Raw genomic sequence first — 18,999 nt, 5'->3', positions numbered from 1 at the left:
GGGCTGTTTTTGACCGAGTGACAACGTTTTTAGGTTCCGAATAAGCGTAAATGTATCTAGAATATGAATTTTTTGTTTTTTTACTGCCTCTACATCCTCTGCTTACGTTACGTTTATGCCTTGACCTTTCAAGTCGTTCTTGCTGATGCGTGTTATCAGTGTCGGTCAGTGTAGTCGTTCAGGAGGCTACCGAAATGAGAAGCCTTTAATGCATTTATTTCGGTAAATTAGCTGCTGCTAGAAATATTAAAGCCTCAAACAGGCTTGTTTGACTTTGGGCTGAGGTTACTATCATGTTCTTGAGCCCAGAGAAGACTGAAAAATCACGCCGCCTGCGCCGACTAGTGCGCCACGGCACGGGAACGGAAAAACGCGCGCTGCAGTAACGGAAACACAGAAATGTCGGCGCCATCCCGTTCGTAGTTATGCGTCGAAACCCGAAAGTCGTTGCGACTTCCCCGATGCGCAAGTTTTGAACCTTAGCGCGCGTGCAGACTGCTTCTGCCGCAACGAGCGGCCACGATGCCGACGCGACGCAAGCGGCGGCTGTCGTCGCCGGACAACAGTGGCAGCAGCAGCAGCAGCGACGATTCGTTGTCGGTGTCGGACGTTACGTGCCCCGTGTGTTTGAGCCTTGTGGTGGAGCCCGTGACGATGCCGTGCTCGCACGAGGTGTGCTACGCGTGCTTCTCGAGCACCGTGCTCATCGCCAACAAGGAGTGTCCCATGTGCCGCACCCGCATCGCCTCTTGGGCCCGTCGGGCTGCCCGCGAGGGTACCCTGATCAACCGAAAACGGTGGGAGCTTATCAAGCGCCTTTTCCCGGGTCAAGTACAACGGCGGCTGAGCGGCGAAGAAAGTCGGGCAGGTAGGGTGTCTCGATGAAATTCATTTTATTTGGCCAGAAAAATACAAACTCTGGCGGGAATCCCACTTAAAAGCTGTCTTGCAAGAAGTAGCTTTCCGTGCAACGCACTTGGTCGCCTGATTGTGACGGAGCAGTTTGAGCTTAATCTGTTTCGCTACGCTTCACGAAGTTTTTACGGTGACTTGATGCCTCGCAGCTGCGAGACACGTGGTGTTGCGGCGCTCGGGAACAATGCCCCGGGCGCGTTTTCGGGCGCCGCAGTCCCAGACATGTGTGAAATGCCCAGACGTGTCTGCCGTACCTGTACCTGGTGTTGCGTCACGTTTTAGTGCCGCGCCCCGAGCAAATTTAAAACCGCGTGCAATTTAAACTGCGCGCTCGGTGACACGATATACGGCTGCAGCCGATCTTTGGCGAAAATTGATATTCATTTAGGGGCAAGTCGTAACGTGCTGAGCATCGCTGGCAACGGGCCAGGCCACCTGCTCGTGTTGCTGTGGATATAAAAGCCGTTTTCCGTGCTTTTGCGGGCCGTTCGGAGACGGGCAGATGGTGCCTGTATTCCGGCCGCTAATTATCCTTTTCGTGCCTGCCGCCCATTTAAGTGGCGCGGTTGAACGATGTTTTTTTTGTTGTTGTTATTGTCGTTGCGAAAACTTGTTCTAAATGGTCAGTCACGTCAAGCCAATGAACCCCGGTACTTGATTCTAGTGTTTCTTAATTCGATTATAAAAACTTTTGAAGTTAAAAAAACGCAAGTTATAAAAACTTTTTAGTGACCCTCGTGTAGGTTTCAAACTTGCTTTATGCGAAAACGTTTTGTACAGCCTGTGGGGATATTCAGTTTCAAAAGTTATAGAGGTCAGCGAAATGCAAGTTTGGTTCATTGAAATGACCGCTGTCTCTCGATTACAATTATGCCGATTTTATCGCAAACTTCTAACAACTACACTTGGGAAAACTGGTAAAGCAGTGGTGACTTCACCTGGTGAGGTCACCATGACGTCACGGGGTCTTATCAGCGGCCCCCGACCAAAGCCATGACAAATAATGATTGTGACGTGCGAAATTTTAAAGTTTTACAATATTGGTCTCGTTCTTGTGGTTTGGAAAAATGTCTTTTGTGGCTGAAATTGAGAGCTGAGTGGGTTACCAAAGTCGAAATCATTCAAATAAAACCATGCATTTTGTCTTCAAGGCCCCTTTAAAATTCGGCGCGAGTGTTAAACTACAAGGGGAAATAAAAACGTATTGTGTAGTCGCCCCTGATTGACTAAGCAAGTTCATTGAACCATCCTGCAGGTAAATTTGGTGTGAAAATGTTTGAGTTCCTTTGGGCTTGGTTATTGATTGCATGAGGAGGAGGAATAGGTTCATTTTTAAAGCGAAGCTGTGATGTTTTCACTGATGGCGTCTGTAACGCAGAAACGGGTGAAGAGAAAGAAAAAGAACGCTTCCTGTGGCCGAAATAGAATCTGCGTCCCTCGCGTTATGAAGCTGGCGTCTACACGACTGCTCAATTTCGACATAGTCGAAGTGGTTTGGATTTGGAGAGGGGTGCATGGACGTGCAAAATTCTAACAGAAAAATCCTGCACCCCACCGTGTTGATACGACGACGACCCGTCGCGAGAAAGCTTGGCACTCAACTATCGTCGTTAGACGGAGGGGTGCCTGATTTTTCGTTTTTTGCGTATTAAATTCTGCTATTGTATTTGTGCAAGTGTTAATGAAGCTACGTTATAGCCTCAGCCCTTTTCCCCCCTTCAGTTCGAAACTATAAACGTACAACACTTGTATTGGGTTAGTTTTAGTAGGGTAGGTTAAGTCGAGGGGTGGAGAGTGACCCACCATGCAAGTTAGAAACAAGGTCAGGTTCTTTTGGCTTGGCTGAAGTAAGATTGTTGAGCTTTTGCGAAAACTGCCACGGCGATTCCCGAGGGTGAAAATCCTGGCTGCCATGAAAATCAATGGCCACAAAAAATTAGAATGCTGGAAGCAGAGTGAAAAATTTTCCTGTTTCCAGTCTCATTTTTGTGCAACCAGAACAGATTGCCATGGCATATTTCTCACTTCGAGTGAGAAGGCTGTATACCTGCATGCTTGTAGGGATTGTTTCGGAGTCTGGTTGTGGAAAGTTGTAGCACTGAAAAAAAGGAAAGTATTGTTTGTTAAAAATAGGAGAACTGAGGTATTTATTCACTTACTGATGGGGCTGCTTAATAACGGGGCCAAGGTTGCTTTGCTCACGTGCCATGGTGATGTAGCAACTAAAGAGTTGCGCTACTTTGCACGAGGTCACATTTCCAAGTGGTGGAAGCGATATTTTAAGTGCAGAGCACTTTAGGGGTTCACCTTGCCGTCGTAGCTCGCTCGGTGGACCCAAGTAGAGCCGGCGTTCCGGCGCAGCGGCTGTTGTCACGGCGTAACACAGAGGCTTCAAAATCCGAGCGGTTTATATAGTCATAAACAATCGAAACTCGTGAACCACTGGCGCTTGTCATACATCTCCTCGTTCTTTAGCGCAAAGAAAACCGGAGGTACATTTGAGGCAAAATATACGTTCATTTAGTTGGGAACGCTCGTTGGGTTGTTTTTTACTACAGCAAGCAAAAAAAAGTGGCAGCGCAACGCTGGCATGTGCGGGAGGATAAGCAAGCACAGAAAGAACAGAACTCCTGCTGGCGCAGTTTCAGGCAGGGGGTGCGCGAGCACTGCGAAGGCGGGAAATTTGAATTGCATTGCGGGGTAGCAGTGAGCGGATAACGGTGCTACAGCCCATGTTGATGAATCACTGCTCCGCTCTTCTGACAGCTTTCACATTGAGTGCAATGGCTTTAATTTTTGAATAAGGTTTCAGTACAAGTAAGTCTTCTTTAAAGTTGTGACAGTGTCTTTAGCTTCAGAGGGATGTGATTGATTGATTGTGGAGTTTAATGCGCCAAAGCAACGCAGGCGATGAGGCGAGCTGTAGTTGAGGGCTCCGGATTAATTTTGACCACCTGGGGATCTTTATCGTGCGCCGAAATCTCGTACACACGGGCGTTTTCGCTTTTCGCCTCCATCAGAAAAGCGGCTGCCGCGGCCGGGAAATCCAGAGGGATGTGTGTCTGGCATGTAATCTTTGCGATGTAACAGTTGCAGTGTGTCCGCTGGTGGTAATTTTCATGCAACGGGCGCTGTCTCTTTGTTCTCCGTGTGGTGTTTTTGTTTCCTGGCATCCTCTTCTGAGGTGTGCTTCCATGGGAGGCCACATCCGACAGCTGGCGTTGGGGTAGATGCTTCAGAACCCATCACAGTAGAGATTAGAGCACTGCATGGACCACGATTTCTGGGGCCGGCCTGGTAGAGACTGTGCCTGAGACCGGCACGAGCCCGACAAAACGTTGAGATAAAAGCCTGAGCCCAACAAATTTTTATAATATGAGCCTGAGCCCAGCCCGAGCTAGACAGAATTTAATAAAATAAGCCTGAGCCCACCAGACTGTTTTTCGGGCTCATGTTTAGAATCGGACTTTAAAAATGAGCCAGAAAAAAATGTGGTCTCTTTAACCTAAAATAGAGCGTAGAGCAAGCATATTGAATTTAAATTTCTTTTAAACATGGGCCAATCTTTGTACAACCTAAATATCCTGAGTTCGAAAATGTGTTCTCGAGAACATCGGTGAAATATGCAATTTTTTTGAGACAGCCTTGGAACTCAAGGCACACCGAGGATCATCTAAAGAATGTTGAGAAGAGTGGATGCAGGTAAACCCGGTTATAGAGAACTGCAATATGCGCCACGATTAGTTTGATATATCCAATAGTTCGAAATAGCCGCACCCGCCTATAATGAGATTTGAGTTCGCCATGCACGGGACCCCTCACCCCCACCCCCCTCCTCCTGCCATCCCCGCATGCAGAAACGAACACAATAAAGTATGTCATTACTGTACACAAAACTACCTATTTATTGCAAGCAATGAAGCTATTTTCCGCTATAACTATACCTACTTTCCGAAAAGCGGTCATTCTGTTTCCACTTTCGTTTTGGAGGCGACAACTAGCACAGCATTCTCTACATAAGAAATAATTTGCATTAGTTGCATTCCCTGTCCTTCAATATCGAAGCAATATTGGTAAAGCACGTTGACTGCCAAAAGCACTTCATAGTGCCTGTTGTCCAGGTCTTTGAGGTACTAAAATAAATAAATAAATAAATTAAGCATTGGACGGATTTCCCTCGCGACATCCTCCACCTCTTCGGTGCCTCCAGCAGCCATTTTACATCGGTGACGGTGTCGGCGTCCGAGGGGCTCACAGTGAAGGCAATGTCGTTGTCGACACTCAGGCAATCCTCGAAGGGCACTCCTTGCAGCCAGCACAACGTCGGGAATGTTGGCGAGCTCTTCTCACATTTCATCGATGCTTCCATCTTGGTCCGGACTTGCTGACTGGGAGGGTTTATTCGTGAGTCAGGCGCGTGGGAAACAGTTCCAGAAAGTGACGGGAGTCACGTCGCTCCATGGGAGGCTCAACATCTCCATCGCAGCCAATCAACATCTCAATCGCCGTTCCGAGACCATGCATTTTGGCGGCAATTCGAGGCGTGCCGAGTTAGATATATGAGATGTGAAATTCGTTATAAGGAATATGTTTCACGTGTATTTTCGTAACTGATATTTCTTTGTTCGATATGTAGCATAATTCGCTCTATCCGGGTTCGTTATAATCGGGTTTGACTGTAATCTGTTTAGTTACGCATTTCTTGGAACAGATATCGCACCTTTCGTTATTTCGTTCATTCGTTTCACAAAGGACGCTCCTTCTTACATGTTTATGACTCTATCGCACTCTGTGAGAGCTAGTTTAGCTTGTACTTTCCTCAATTTAATTCGTTCTGGTTTGTCCCCAGCACCTATTGAAGTAGTGCCAAGTTCTCCCCGTGCTCACAAAATTGTCTACTCAAACAGTTTATTGGCAAAAAGGAAAATGTACAAAAGTTGTAAGAAAAACCCAAGGGTATGTTAGCTTATCTTTGGTGGCATGGCCGGCACGAAGTGCAAATTCCAGTTTGCGTTTATTCCTTCAAGTTTGAAAAGCAGGGGGAAAAAATTGAAGCCGTTCGACTCAATGTGAAAGCTGTCGGAAGTGCAGAGCACTGATTCGCCATAATGGGCTGTACCGCCGTTATCCACGCACTGCTACCGCCCAATGCAATTCAAATTTCCCGCCTTCGCGGTGCTCGCGTGCCCCCTGCCGGAAACTGCGCCAGCGGGAGTTCTGTTCGTCTTGTGCTTGCTTTTCCTCCCGCGCATGCCGGTGTTGCACTGCCACTTTTTCTCGCTTACTATCGCAAAAAAAAAAAACAGCCCAACAAGCATTTCGAACTAATGAACGTGTGCACTGCCGGGTATTTATGTATATTTTGCCTCAAATGTACCTGCAGGTCTTTTTGCGCTAAACAACAGGGAGTTGTATGACAAGCACCAGTGCCTCACGAGTTTCGAACGCTTATGACTATATAAACATCTTGGCTTTTGAAGCCTCTGGGTTACGCCGCGATGACAGCTGCTACAACGGAATGCCGTGTGGGTCTACTTGGGTGTAGCGAGCGAGCTACGGCAACAAGGCGAGCCCCTAAAGTGCTCTGCCCTTAAAGACAATCATGTTGTGCTCTGCGACCGGGGAGGCCCCATTCTGACCCGCTTTCTCCCACTATGCTGATGGAGCCCATATGTTTCCTTTTATTGACTTGAAGACTCTCTTAGTGCAATATGTTTTCTTGTTCTTTTTTTAATGGGGCTGTAGTGTCTGCACTTTTCTTTTTTGTTTTCATTTAACCTAAAAGATCATTGAGCCAACTTTTCGTTATCAACAATTTAAAATTTGCGGCACGTGACTGCCGGGCCTCAGGCACTGCTCGGGTCGGTTCGGGCCAACACGGCCAGAAAATTTTTTTGTTCAAGCCCAAGTCCGGCCCAGGCCTAAGCAAATACATGCTTCCCAGCCTGCGCCCAGCCCGTGGGCCGGGCTGCTTTCTGGCTTTCGGGTCAGCCCGGGCCCGTGTGGTGCACTAGTAGAGATGGCTGTCAAGAAAACTCGAGAACAGGTCCAGTGGTGCGATTGCGTCCTCTTTTTACCATCGTTGTCTCCTCCTCCTCTCTGTTGCAACGACTGAAAGGCCTGACCATTTGCCCGTTGTAGCCCTGCATATACGCTATTAGTGTTAAATCGCTCTGCAGTTGGCATTCTCAAATTAACTCTCGTGGGCCTCAGTGCACATCTCTGACTGACGTTTCCAAGCCGAAGGCCACGTTGTGCTGCTGAGCATGAGGACACAGGTTTGATTCCCGGCCGCGGCAGCCGCTTTTCTGATGGAGGCGAAAAGCAAAAACGCCCCTGTGTATGAGATTTCGGTGAACTTTAAAGATCCCCAGGCGGTCAAAAATTGATCTGGAGCCCTCCACTAGGCACGCCTTATCTCCTGTGTAGCATCGGCGCTTTAAAACCTACTATCAAATCAATTGTGTCGAAAGCTGCAGCGCATCTGCTAGGTCTACCTTCAGTTACTGCACCCAAGGATTGGCAGTGGCGTAGAGGACGCGTGCGTGTTTGACTTGCATGGCTTAGGCCGAGGGTTCAAATCCGAGTCCCAAATGCACTCAGGTTTCTTTTCTTTTATTCTCTTTGCGCCAACGTCCGTTTCCAGAACCATCACTCTGTCACGCCATACACGGGATTTTTCATGTATGGGGCATTTAACGCTTTTGCATTCTGACTCCCTGGCGTTCCATAGATCCTTCAGCAGGCATTCCAGGCACTGTTCGTCGAACTCACTTGCCGCGGGAGCTCAATGGCTAAGGCGTTAAGCTGCTGAGCCCGAGTACGTGGGTTTGATTGCCTGCCACGGCGGCCCTTTTCAGAGAGAGGCAAGAAATGAAAATAATCCGGAGCCCTCCACTATGCTATGCCTCATAGCCAGGGTGTAGCTTCGGTGTTGTAAACCCCCCAAATTTATTTATTTTTCTTAAACTTTGACAAAATTGAAGCACCGCCTTCTTAGAACTTGCCTAGCCAGTCGTGGCCTAGTCGTGGCTCTGGTGCATGAGAGCAGCCCCAATTGGCTGCTATGATTTTTGTGTGATGGTTAGTAGTTGCGGTTGTTAAATGAGGCTGATGCTGCTTAAGGGACACAGCCACCTCAGCTTTGCATCTGCATTCATGCATGTGTGCATGTGTTTAACCTGCCATTTACCCTTAAAGCAAACGTGCAACTACAGAGGTGCTGTTTTTGCAAGTTGGTTTTAGCACCAAGCTGGCATTATTTGCGGCAAGGAAGTGCAACTTCCGTATGATTTGTCGCAAAATGTCAATATATTAATGGTTAAGTCGCCGTTTGTAGGAGTCTTGTTTCCGTCACCAAGATGGAGGGAGGGAATGATGAGGTACCACTCTTTAAAAATACATGCAAATACATGCAAACGCAGAAAATACCAAAAGAAGGCGAACAGGTATCGCCCCTCCATATAGTTCTGCACAGTACGGTTTGCGATATCATGAAACTTGTTTGGTGGAGCAGGACATTGGTGAAGCTTGCTCAAGCGTCTTTTTGAAACAAACACCGAGGCAGCAGAGACATGCAAATGTAAAATAAATGCATGTGCTAGCTTTTGCTGAGCATATTTGTTTCAGAAAGCGACGGACCTTACCTTTTGAACACTATTTAGCAGGTTCTTTTACTGCAACTGCTGATAAGATTTGTTTTAATTTTGATTCAGTGTATTGCATAGGCGTAAGTACCTTCAGAAGACGTATGCGAGTATATGCATCAGCTATTGTTGCCACTTTCCCCTGTTGTTTGTTTATATACAACAAACGAATGACAAAACTGCATGATTACTGCTGCCACAGGGTAGGTAAGGGACCGGCTGTCAGCTGCAGTGCTGGGAAATTCCACGGGTAGTCTCTACTGCTTCTCCTACGTGGCAGCAGCTCCCTTTCTGAAAACGCCTTAAATAACTTTGTGGATGGCCCGTCTTCCTGATGTGCGTTGTGTTCTTCTGTGTGAGGTAAAAATGAAAGGAAAACGTGAGAGAGAAGTGACAGTTTTAATTGTGTATTTTCAAAACAAGCAAAGCATCGTTTGCCGTCGAGGTAAAACAAGAAGTTAATCAGTGTGTAGTCTCTTTTTAAAGAACAGTGCTCCCCTGTGGTGTGGTGTTGAGCCCTTTGTTGTCTGCCCCTACCTTAAAGGGGAATGGTAGCCCTGGAGACAGCACTCGTCTGCGCATTGCCGGCGGTGTCTTTGCATTAGTAGCAGGTGACGTGAGGATGCAGTCATCTGAGATGTCTTCACCCTTGTGACTGCCTTAGAGGAATGGACGACCTCGATGGGAAACTAGAAAGAGACTTTGTTGTCATTATGGCAGTCCGCTTGCGAGGAGCAGGAGCAGGAGAGAAAGGTTTATTAGGAGGGAAAAAGAGAAAAAGAAGGTGTCGCGATTGTCCCAGGGGTGGTGCCCTCCTTCCAGGGCCCCAGACTCTTCTGCTCCTCTCCGGGCTCGAAGAATTAAGTCCTTCTGAATCCCAAAGTCGGAGCTGGTCAGAGCTGCCTCTTATAGCACGACTGTGCATCTGGCCTTCGGTAAACGCCACTTGCGAGGCCGCCATAGTTAGATTAACGTACCTTTCCTCCCTTCCCCACTTTCCCGCAGGCCAGGTGGCATCCCAGTAGTCTGAGTAACTTTCTTCTTCTCCTTGGCCCCACCCAGGCACCCCTCAGCTGAGTGTGGGTCCGCGGCTGCTGTCTGCGCCGGGGGAGATCCGGCAGGAGTGGGAGGAGCAGCGTCGGCGGGCGGAGGCCGAGTGGAAGGAGGAGCGGGAGCGAGAAGCCCAGGCGGGGGAGGCCCTGGCCCAGCGGCTGGCCTCCGAGGAAGAGCGGCTGCTGCAGGAGAAGCGGCGGCAGGAGCGCCGCGACCAGCGCCTGGCCTGCCTCTGGGGGGTGTTCGGGGACACCCCCGCCGTGCTGGCCGCCGCGCCCCTCGTGGGCGCCCTGCTCACCCCGCCGGAGGACGACGACAACGACAGCGCCTCCTCCTTCCTGCCCCCCGAGGAGCGGCCGATGCCGCCCCCGAGGATGCTGGCACTGCCCGCGCCGCCGACCCCACCTGAGGGGGAGGAGGTGGAGGAGAGGGGAGGACATGACCTCCGCAGCAGAACTGGTGAGTGGCTCCTATTGGACCCCGAAGAAGTGTGCGTTGCGTTGCGCCACGTGTTTAGAGCTGCTGGAGGAAGACAGTCCCAATGTACTATCATGACACGTTGAAATACAAACAACGGAGAGTGTGGCTTTCAGTACATGCCACACATCCTGGTAACGGGCTGCGTATGCACAGTACAAACAAGTTACCAAGAGTCCAAGTCCAACCTTGGTGTGGAAAGACCATCGTTCGGCATTTGAGCCCTTTGGTTCGTCTTCCCACCACGTTCGGCACTTGCTCACGCGAGCATTATCTAACTTCGTCGCTGTGCTGAGCGAAAACGGTGCACGCAGCTGTATTCCTTTATTTTTTTATTTCGTGCTGAGCGTGGAACAGACGATGGAGAGATGATAATATTTTGATATTAAGGTTGGTCACTAACTATCGTAACCTCTTCGCACTGCGCATACGCAGCCCGTTGCCAGGAGAGCACAGCATGCACTGAAAGCCACGCGCTTCGTTGTTTGTATTTCAATGCATCACGATGGTACGAGAAATTTTCAGCGGAAGAATACGTTGATGGGCAAGTCGGGACTCAATTAAACGTGACATAGCAGCGCGAAAGGTAGACGAGACACACAAGACACACGTGTCCTGTGTGAGTTGGAAATTGTAACAAAGAAGATGCGACTCCTGGCACATAACGCACCACTATTGTCATTGTACATTTGCGATCCTTCGCCGTTAAAATAGTTCGATCGGGCTTCTTGTGGCTGCATTCTCTGGCGGCGCAATCTTTACGAGTTGGCTGTTCCATGACAGTGTGTATTGTGAGTCTTCATCTACTTTTCGTACTGCCACATCTCGTTTAACTGAGTACGAGCTTGGCCAGCAACCTATTCTCCCGCAACGCCTCTAAAAGAGCTTCCGGCTGGGTTAGTTGGGGAGTTGCTGCCATGGCTTGATGCGCAACAGAAAAGGTGGAATGCTGAACACAGAGTAGGCAAGACAGCCAGTACTTTGTGTTTGCCGTCTGTTTCTTGTTGTGCATCAAATCATGGGAGCAACTGGCCAACTAGCCCGGATAGAAGCTCTTTTGGAGGTGTTGCGGGAGAATAGGTCGCTGGCCAAGTTCATACTTGGTTAAACGAGATGTGGCAGCACAAAATCAAAAGGCAGATGTAAGCTTACAGAAGACACAGGACAAGTGTGTTTTGCAAGTTTTAGTTTGTCTACCTTTCACACTTCCATGTCTCGTTTAACAGAGTTATAAACTTGCCCTACAACATATCCTCCTGCAGCACATTTCTACAGTGGGGCTTGTCTTTGTGTGCAGCACTTGTACTGTGGGTCTTGCAAGCAAAGCAGCATTTACATGTTGGCTTGAGCGATAAAAAAAAATTACCTAGTTCAAAAGCTCGAAATTATGCTTCAAATCATATTCTCTTTCAGCAGAAACTGTCCCACGCAGCTCATTCTCCGTTCGACTTGTCTATCCTGTCCGTTTCACCTACTCGTATCATTCATCGCAGTGTGGGAACGCATTCATATTGCCTAAAATTTAGCTCATTGTATACTTTGTACTTCAGCTTAGGAATTTTTACATTGCATCAGCCAAAAGTTTATATATCCCCTATTGTAGCAAAATTCTACTTAACTCTACTTAACTAACTTCGCATCACTCGCCAGCTCAGGTTTGTGCGGTAAGACAAGCGTGAGCGATGCCTCTTTCATATTTTTGGCCAAATGTTTTTTAAGCAACCCCCTCCCCTGGGTGAAGCAAGTTTCCTGGGAAATAAACATGCAACCTTCATATGGGGGCTCTTTGCTTGTAGCTGTTTTATTTAACATGCAGTGTTGTTCGTTTGCCAGTTTTATTGGTTTAACTGCTTAGTTTTAAGGCCTTTTTTATTTATTCTTTGTGGTGGCTGTTGCCTTTTGTACTACGATTTTCACTTTCGGTTATTTTTTTTTTACCCTGATTTTTTCCCCCATTTTCCTGTTTAATTATACAGTTGAACTCCGCAATAGCAAATCCGCCGGGGAAAGCCAGAAAATTTGCTTTTGCGAGAACTTTGTTGCCACGGAAATGAACATATAAGGCGGAAATTGCTCACAAACCTAACGTTTATTTCAGAAACTTGGCTATATTATTTTGCGAGCCTTATGTTGCAGCAACTTCACAGCTCGGCTCTCGCACTGCAAATAGTGGTTCATTGCCGGTCATTGTCGTGCTGCCTAAGAATGGCCGAATCGAGTCGGACATCCCAAAACATCCCATGGGTTTGCCTTGTCTGCACGTTTTCTTTTTCTTCTTGGCCCTCAGCACTGAGCATGGAAGCGAAGTACAGCTTCTTCTGTTGGCTAACTTTGCCACACAGTGGCCCCTTGTTGTTCCAGTGCTGCTATTAAAACCAAGAGAGCACCGCTTTGTCAATGGCCGGCACTGTTTTGTTTTGCGCACGTGCGCCATTGAAGAGTTGCAGCCTTGTTTGTCAAAACGGTAGAGAGAGGGAGAGAGCTGCACGCGGTTCCAAACTTTCAACCTCATCGGTGCTTTCCTCCCTTCCTCCACTTGGGCAGTAGCGATGAAAACAGCTGGCAGTGGCATCTTATTGAGAGCAAACATGCTACAGAGTTTGCGCAATTTGAGTCTACCACAAAATGCATTTGAGCACCTTTTGGATACTGTTAGCCCCAAATGGGTAGGCAACGTGTCGACTGGACTTGAAGTGAATATGGTTAATGCAGGATCGCTGTCCAAAAACAGTTCATTGCCAAGAGATAAGAAATACATGGGCTTCTATAGGAATTCACCGGGGATCTTAAAACATTTTGTTGCCGTGGGAATTTCTTAGTTGCGGGGTTTGACTGTATAGTACAGTCCTTTCTTTCCCTTTTCGTTTCCGTATCGCCATCCTGTCCGTATCAGATATGGACAGGTCCGTATCCGATACGGACAGGTCCCGTCCCTTTCTTTCGTGTTCTGCTTGTTCCCTCTTCCTTGGGAGTGTGGTAACCCGTTCTCTTTTCTCCCCGTCCACATCTTCACTGCTGCAGACCCCACCCTGGAGGGCATGCAGCTGACGCCGGTCCGGGGAGCACTTGTCGCCCGGCTGTGCTCGCGCAGTGTGCAGACCGCACTGCTGCAGACACGGGAGCAAGAGGCTCAGACGAGCGAGCCCGGGGACAACCGGGACGGGGAGGAGGCAGACGAGGACGCCGATCAGAGCATGCGTGACGCCCAGCTGGAGGAAGACCTGCGCCTGGCGCGGCGCATCCAGCGAGCTCTCAATCGGCGGAGCGATGAGGTGGCGGAGCGTGTGTACGAACTGCGCTCCAGGACTGCCCACTAGGTGGGGGAGGGGGAGGGAGTTGGGCGTACTTTTTGTCGGGGTTCTCTGTTGAAATTTACCACTTGGTCACGCAGTTCGACTGGCATCCTAAGGGTTGGCCAGCGCAAGTTGAGAGCTGTGTTTTATTTGTTTGACCTGGTCAGTTTTGTGCGGTTAGCCTCTTTTGGAGTTCCACATTTCGCTGGGTCTGTGGGATCGATTGATGTTCTAAGGGAATGTTGGAGTTGTTTGATTTGATCAACCTGATTTCTTTTATTTGGTTAGTCGCATTCGAAACTCCATATTCGAGTTGGCCCTGCAGCATGGCTGACATTAAAAGGTTGGCAAGTGAGCATTGAGAGTCGTTTTATTTGGTTAACCTGGTCAGTTTAGTCCGGTTAGTCTTGTTTGAAGTCCCGTTGGTTTTTTGCTAAGTGGGCATGTTTTCATGAATTACCTCTGTTGGCTGCGCTGAGAAGTGGAAACCAGTTGACCGTGACATATTTTACTGGTTGTTGCAGGGGAAAAAAAATTGCTGCATGTTCATTATTTATTTCTGCGCATCATTAATCTCTTTTTGTTTTTATTTAAATAGAGCTGTGGTACTAATCACCCCCCACGTGCACGGCACGGCACATCGTCTCAGCTCTGCAGTAGCTATGCAATTGGAGCATCACGTTCCTCAGGCTTCATTCACTTTTTAGTAGACGCACGATTTGACCTCTCAGCAGCCGCTGGCACAAAATGTAGGTTTCGTTTTGCGTTTGAGCTTTCTGAAATGAATTTCCCCCTCTACGTATGCTCCGTAGGGTGACTGCTTCAACGGATCAAAACATAGTGGGAGTGGCTCCAACCGTCCGTGGTTAGCAGGAACAGAAAGGTTCACTTCGAATAGCACGGCTCTTACTTGTTTGCACCCATTGCGTTCCGGCAGTGATAACACAAACGGCCCAAACATGGTGCTTCACTCGGCCCGTACGTGTGTGCACAAATGCGTGAACATTTACCTCGAGCCTTGGTGGTCGGTGTTTCTTAATTAGAACACGGCTCGTGAGAAGGGTCGTCTTAACAGAACCCCCTCGAGGAAGAAGAAGAAAGAATGGCCGCTAATCTTGCATCTTTTTGCGGAAGTTGCAAAGTGGTCGGGTCGCCGTCTCCTCCTAGTCCTTGAGTAGCACGGAAAATATTGGTGTCTGTGAGGCTAGTCGCTTTCAGCGAATGCTTCAGTGGTGAAGGGCTGCCGGAATGTTCGGTGACGATGGCTTGACAAGTGTGAACACAAGAGCGTCAAGGAGCTCGTGGGGATAGAAAACCATCGTCGGTGGTATGAAGAAATTCTGATTGGTCCTTTAGAGCAGGGGTTGGCAACCTTTTCAGGTGGAGGACCGCGGTGCATAAAGTCAATGTAGCGGATAGCCGGATGGCAAATCGAAGCGGCTTTGCAGGCAGAGAGAAAAAAATTAAGCTAATTGACAATCATCGTCGTCATCGTCAGCCTCGTTGTGCCCACTGCAGGATGAAGGCCGCCTCCCAAATTGGCAATAATATTTGACAATAATTAGTAATAACCTGCCTAAAGGCCCAACCACATGCACGCGTAGAACCGACGTACTCGCACAACGACGTAAACTGGTGTAAGCGCTTAAGGAACCGGCGTACTCCGGTGTACGCCGAATGCATTGCTACGTGCTTGTTACACCTAAGTCGGAGCCCGCCAGACATCGACGCTAACTTTCGGGGCACTTGGAGTTGACGTATACCTCGGCGGTGATGTTATCTGGTGGTCTCAGGTCGCATAACAAGACAGCAAATCGATAAATAAGCTAACTTTACTATTCGTTATGCGATAAAATGCAGTGATTTTTAAAACACGGAGAGCAAATAAACGGACAAAACACGTGAAGCAACGACCAACTGTGGGAGCGAGGCAGTTTACGCAAAATGTAGTGGAGGGTTTTGTGCCTGCCAAGTATGCGTACTAATCCTTAATGTTTTTTAATGTCCCAAGAACTGTTTTAGTTGTTTCTGTATTAAATATACGTTCCTTTGTGAGGATAGGCATTATTTGTTTTATTTGAGTTAAAATGCAGTCGACCTGGTCGCCACAAAGCTGAGTCCGTGGTAGTCGAGCCACACTGCACGACGCATTGGTTTACGCGCGCGTTGCGGTGAAATGTGGTTACTCGCCCTCACCGACGTCGTTGGCCGGCGTATGTCGCTGCAGGCGTACGTCGATTTTATGCGTGCATGTGGTTGGGCCTTCAGTGTGAAGATGGGGGACAATGCCAACGGGAAGCGATCAATCCTCCGTTCTTGTCTCCCGTTCAACCCCATTTAAGGTGAAAACTGGCGTGTCGGCCTTCGTACACGAAATGCCGTGGGGCCGCATAATACTGCCCCGGGGACCGCTGGTTGCCAACCCCTGCTTTAGAGGGGAAAGTTGTCATTCCTTGTGGGGGCTGCGATCCTGACGTCATCGTTCATCTGCTAGGCCTCTGCTAGGGGGACGTGTGGTGGGTGCAGTGCCATCTTATCAGTGCCGGCACTCTTCAGAGTTGTCTTTCGAGAGGACAGATTGCACATCTGCGTCCGGACTCCTACCCTTTATTTGTCCCAAGGCGGCGACCTTACTTAGGCTTTCCAACGCTCTCTCTCCCTGGGGACTTCCTTTCTGGGGCAAAAAATGTTTTTCTTTTTTCGTCGAACAAATCTTTCGTTTTACTTTTCATGTCCATATGGCCTGCTGAGTGTGTTTGATTTTTCGAGATGAGTTCTTGTCATTTATGTTGAATGCAGTGGCAACAGGCGCACATTTTATGTACATAATACAACTGGGTAGCTCGATATTTTTTACGATGTGCGTGGACAAAGTTCGCTTGTTATGTACATACATAGTTGAGTGACAGCAAGTGACAGCGAGGCAACTGGTCATATTGTTGCTTTCACCCTGAAAATGTTAAAAAAGTAAATGTGAACCACATGGATATTTTTGAAAAAAAAAAAGAAAAACGTGCCTCTGCCTGGTTTTTGAACCCGGCTTAATGATGCCAGCTAGCACTGAGGGTAAACCTGTACTTGTAATGGTCTCCATCACTGCATCCAAGAATGGCTGTTGCAGCAGTCACTTGTGCTTGGTGCCTTGAGGTAAACTGGTCACAAGTTTTTTTTTTTTTTTGTCCATCTCCAACTCTGGCGTAAACTGCACTCTGCAGCACAAATAAGACTGCATTGAAATGCGATAAGTTTTTAGCTACGGGCTTTTGCATTTTTTAGCCTACTGTATCGTGCTTGGATCGAGGGGTGAATGCGTGTGTGTGAGTGCTGCGTTTTTTGCGAGCGTGTTTTTCTATGGCGGAGATCTAGAAGTCTTGTGCGTTGCGTGGTTTTCTCGCACTCCTGTCGGCCACGTCCACTCGTTCTTTGCAGTGACTTGAGGCGCATGATTGTAGTGTACTTGTTTTAAGCATACACTGTTGCCTGGCTCAGAGCAGTACGTTTTTGGCATCGCCGATATTGTTTGTCCCATGTACAGTTCACTTGATGGTTTCTTTTTTTCACCCATGCTTGCCGTGGTGTGTGGGCACTTGGCACAAACAGTCTTGGTCCGAGACCAGAAGGCGATTGTTGCATTTAACGAGTATCCTCGTTTAGATTTTATTTATTTTTTTTTTTTAAGGGCAAGTGTAGCATCCCGAGTGGCCAAATTATTCACGAAGCACTCGTGGGTTATGTCATGCGCTCGAATAAGCAAGACTGATCTGTGGAGAATGCTATTTAGCTCCGATTTGCATTTACTCAGGCAATTTAGAACAAATTCGTTCCTGCTCTGTTGAATGTGACATATCCCGCTTTTTGGGTGTTCGTTGCAGCATGAAATGATGCATGCTGTGTAAAACTAGTGTTTAGTGGTTTTTATGTCTTTTTTTTTGTTCACAGCAAGTTTTTAGTTTGGGGGCGTTTTGTTTGTTTCTTTGTTTTAGCGAGAACTCTGAGCGTTGTATCCATTTTTTTTTTGTTACTCCATGTAGCTGTTTTAGTTCGATTTGTGTGTGGCAATGCTCTTCTGTTCACCCAACTCGTCGATTGTAGGAGTATTGCGAACTGTTGAGTGTGCCGTTGTTTTTAGACCTGCGCGCCGTTTTGAGTGAATGCATTTACGTTTTCGTTTGACTGAATCTGGCTGTGCTGGAAATAAGCTACAGCCAGTGTTCTTTAGTTGCAGATTTGGTCATGTGTCAGCTGTGATGCCTCATGTACCGTTTGCTGTAACTAGGAGTCATCCTGAAGCACGTTTTGAAGAGAGAGAGCGACAGTGCCATGGCGTGTAACGCGTGTGGTCAGGAAAACAAAAACAGGCTATACTAGTACCATCATCCCACCCCATTTTTCTTTGTTTTGCTTTGGTTTGTTTTGTAAAAACTGGGCAAATCTCGTTTGTTACTGGATTTTTTTGACTGGTGGGAATTTTTTTTATACCTAGAAATAGCTCCTTTACCTGCATTTAGGAAGCTAAGATTCGTGTCGGTTGAATAAAAAACAACTGCGGTATCCGAAAATCTTGCTTTAAGGGCAAGGAGTGCAGTTGTACAAATGATGGTAACTTTCGAATGTTGAATGTATAATCCGATATATTGGGCTTCAAATAGTATCGCTTGCAAAAAAAAAAAAAACTGGCCATTTGCGACGTGTTTTACACTTGGAAGCGTGGTTAAGTAAATTTGGTGGCAGGGTATTGTCCATAGGGTGAAAAGTAAGCAATGCTCTGGGAAAAGCACAGACACAATTGACTTTTGCAGCGAGCTAAATGTTCGTGATGTCACACTTTCAGTGGTAATGAGGCATGGTGCTCGGTTGGAAACAGTTTAGCTTCTTTATGTTTGATTTATGCCGTAGCAGATTCATTTACGAAGGCTTTTTTAGACAAACCATCGTCTTGTACCCATTGGTGCAGCTTACTCATGAAGCTGTAAATTTCAGTTTTCATGTTGACAGTCACACACTATTCCCTTGGACCCTCGTCAGAAAGGGTTAAATTACAATAGTTGAAACGGGTGTGTTTTATATAGTTTTCTTTCTTGCGTGACATGGTGTATCATGTGAGGGGGTAAGCTTTTCAAGTTCGTGCACTGTCTAATCACGTGTTGGAGGCTTGAGTGTTTTACTTTGAGGCAGAGTGTCTCTTGGGAAATGTTTTGAAACGAGTACACTGCGAGTTGCAAACAGTGCACGTTTTGTAGGTTTTGAAACGCTGTAAATATGCGAGAAGACTGTTAACCAATAAATTGCCCCAGTATGAGGAACCTTTTCTGTCTTGTGTTCTTGTCTAAGTGTCTGTTTGCAGCGGAGCTGTTAGCACAACATTTTGTGTCTTATGCGCCTTTCTTTGTCATTAAGTGCGCCATTCGGCAAAGCGAACTTTGTGGCAAGAGAGCCAACCGATGACAAGATGGCAGTGTGCGCGGATGCAGTGAACTATGCCTTGCACATCGGAGGGTGCCGCAGCGATACTGTTCCATCAGCTGATGACGACAGATTTGACAGGACCTGGAGGCACGTGTGTTTATGAGACTTCAAATGGCTCGTCATTGTCCTCGGTCATTAGTCGTGATCAT

At 47.7% G+C, this 18,999-nt stretch overlaps 1 protein-coding gene across 1 annotated transcript; it reads left to right on the top strand.

Annotated features, from left to right (window-relative positions):
* Positions 1–330: 330 nt before the first annotated feature.
* Positions 331–18,680, top strand: LOC144169148 (uncharacterized). The gene is made up of 3 exons (XM_077698180.1): positions 331–868; positions 9,624–10,073; positions 13,113–18,680. Exons 1-3 carry the CDS (start codon positions 523–525, stop codon positions 13,406–13,408), a joined length of 1,092 nt encoding a protein of 363 aa, XP_077554306.1. The 5' UTR covers positions 331–522; the 3' UTR covers positions 13,409–18,680.
* Positions 18,681–18,999: the final 319 nt, after the last annotated feature.

Source organism: Haemaphysalis longicornis, unplaced genomic scaffold, assembly GCF_048455015.1.
Source record: "Haemaphysalis longicornis isolate Haplotype H1 unplaced genomic scaffold, Haemaphysalis longicornis Haplotype H1 scaffold_2, whole genome shotgun sequence".
Lineage (NCBI taxonomy): Eukaryota > Metazoa > Arthropoda > Arachnida > Ixodida > Ixodidae > Haemaphysalis > Haemaphysalis longicornis.
This window is presented reverse-complemented; position numbering and strand designations above follow the sequence as displayed.

Excerpts from the sequence above, each read along its gene's own strand:
- LOC144169148 (XM_077698180.1), top strand. The coding sequence starts at position 523 with ATGCCGACGCGACGCAAGCGGCGGCTGTCGTCGCCGGACAACAGTGGC. Across the intron at positions 869-9,623 it reads CGGCGAAGAAAGTCGGGCAG|GCACCCCTCAGCTGAGTGTG; the intron begins GTAGGGTGTCTC and ends GGCCCCACCCAG. Across the intron at positions 10,074-13,112 it reads TGACCTCCGCAGCAGAACTG|ACCCCACCCTGGAGGGCATG; the intron begins GTGAGTGGCTCC and ends TCACTGCTGCAG.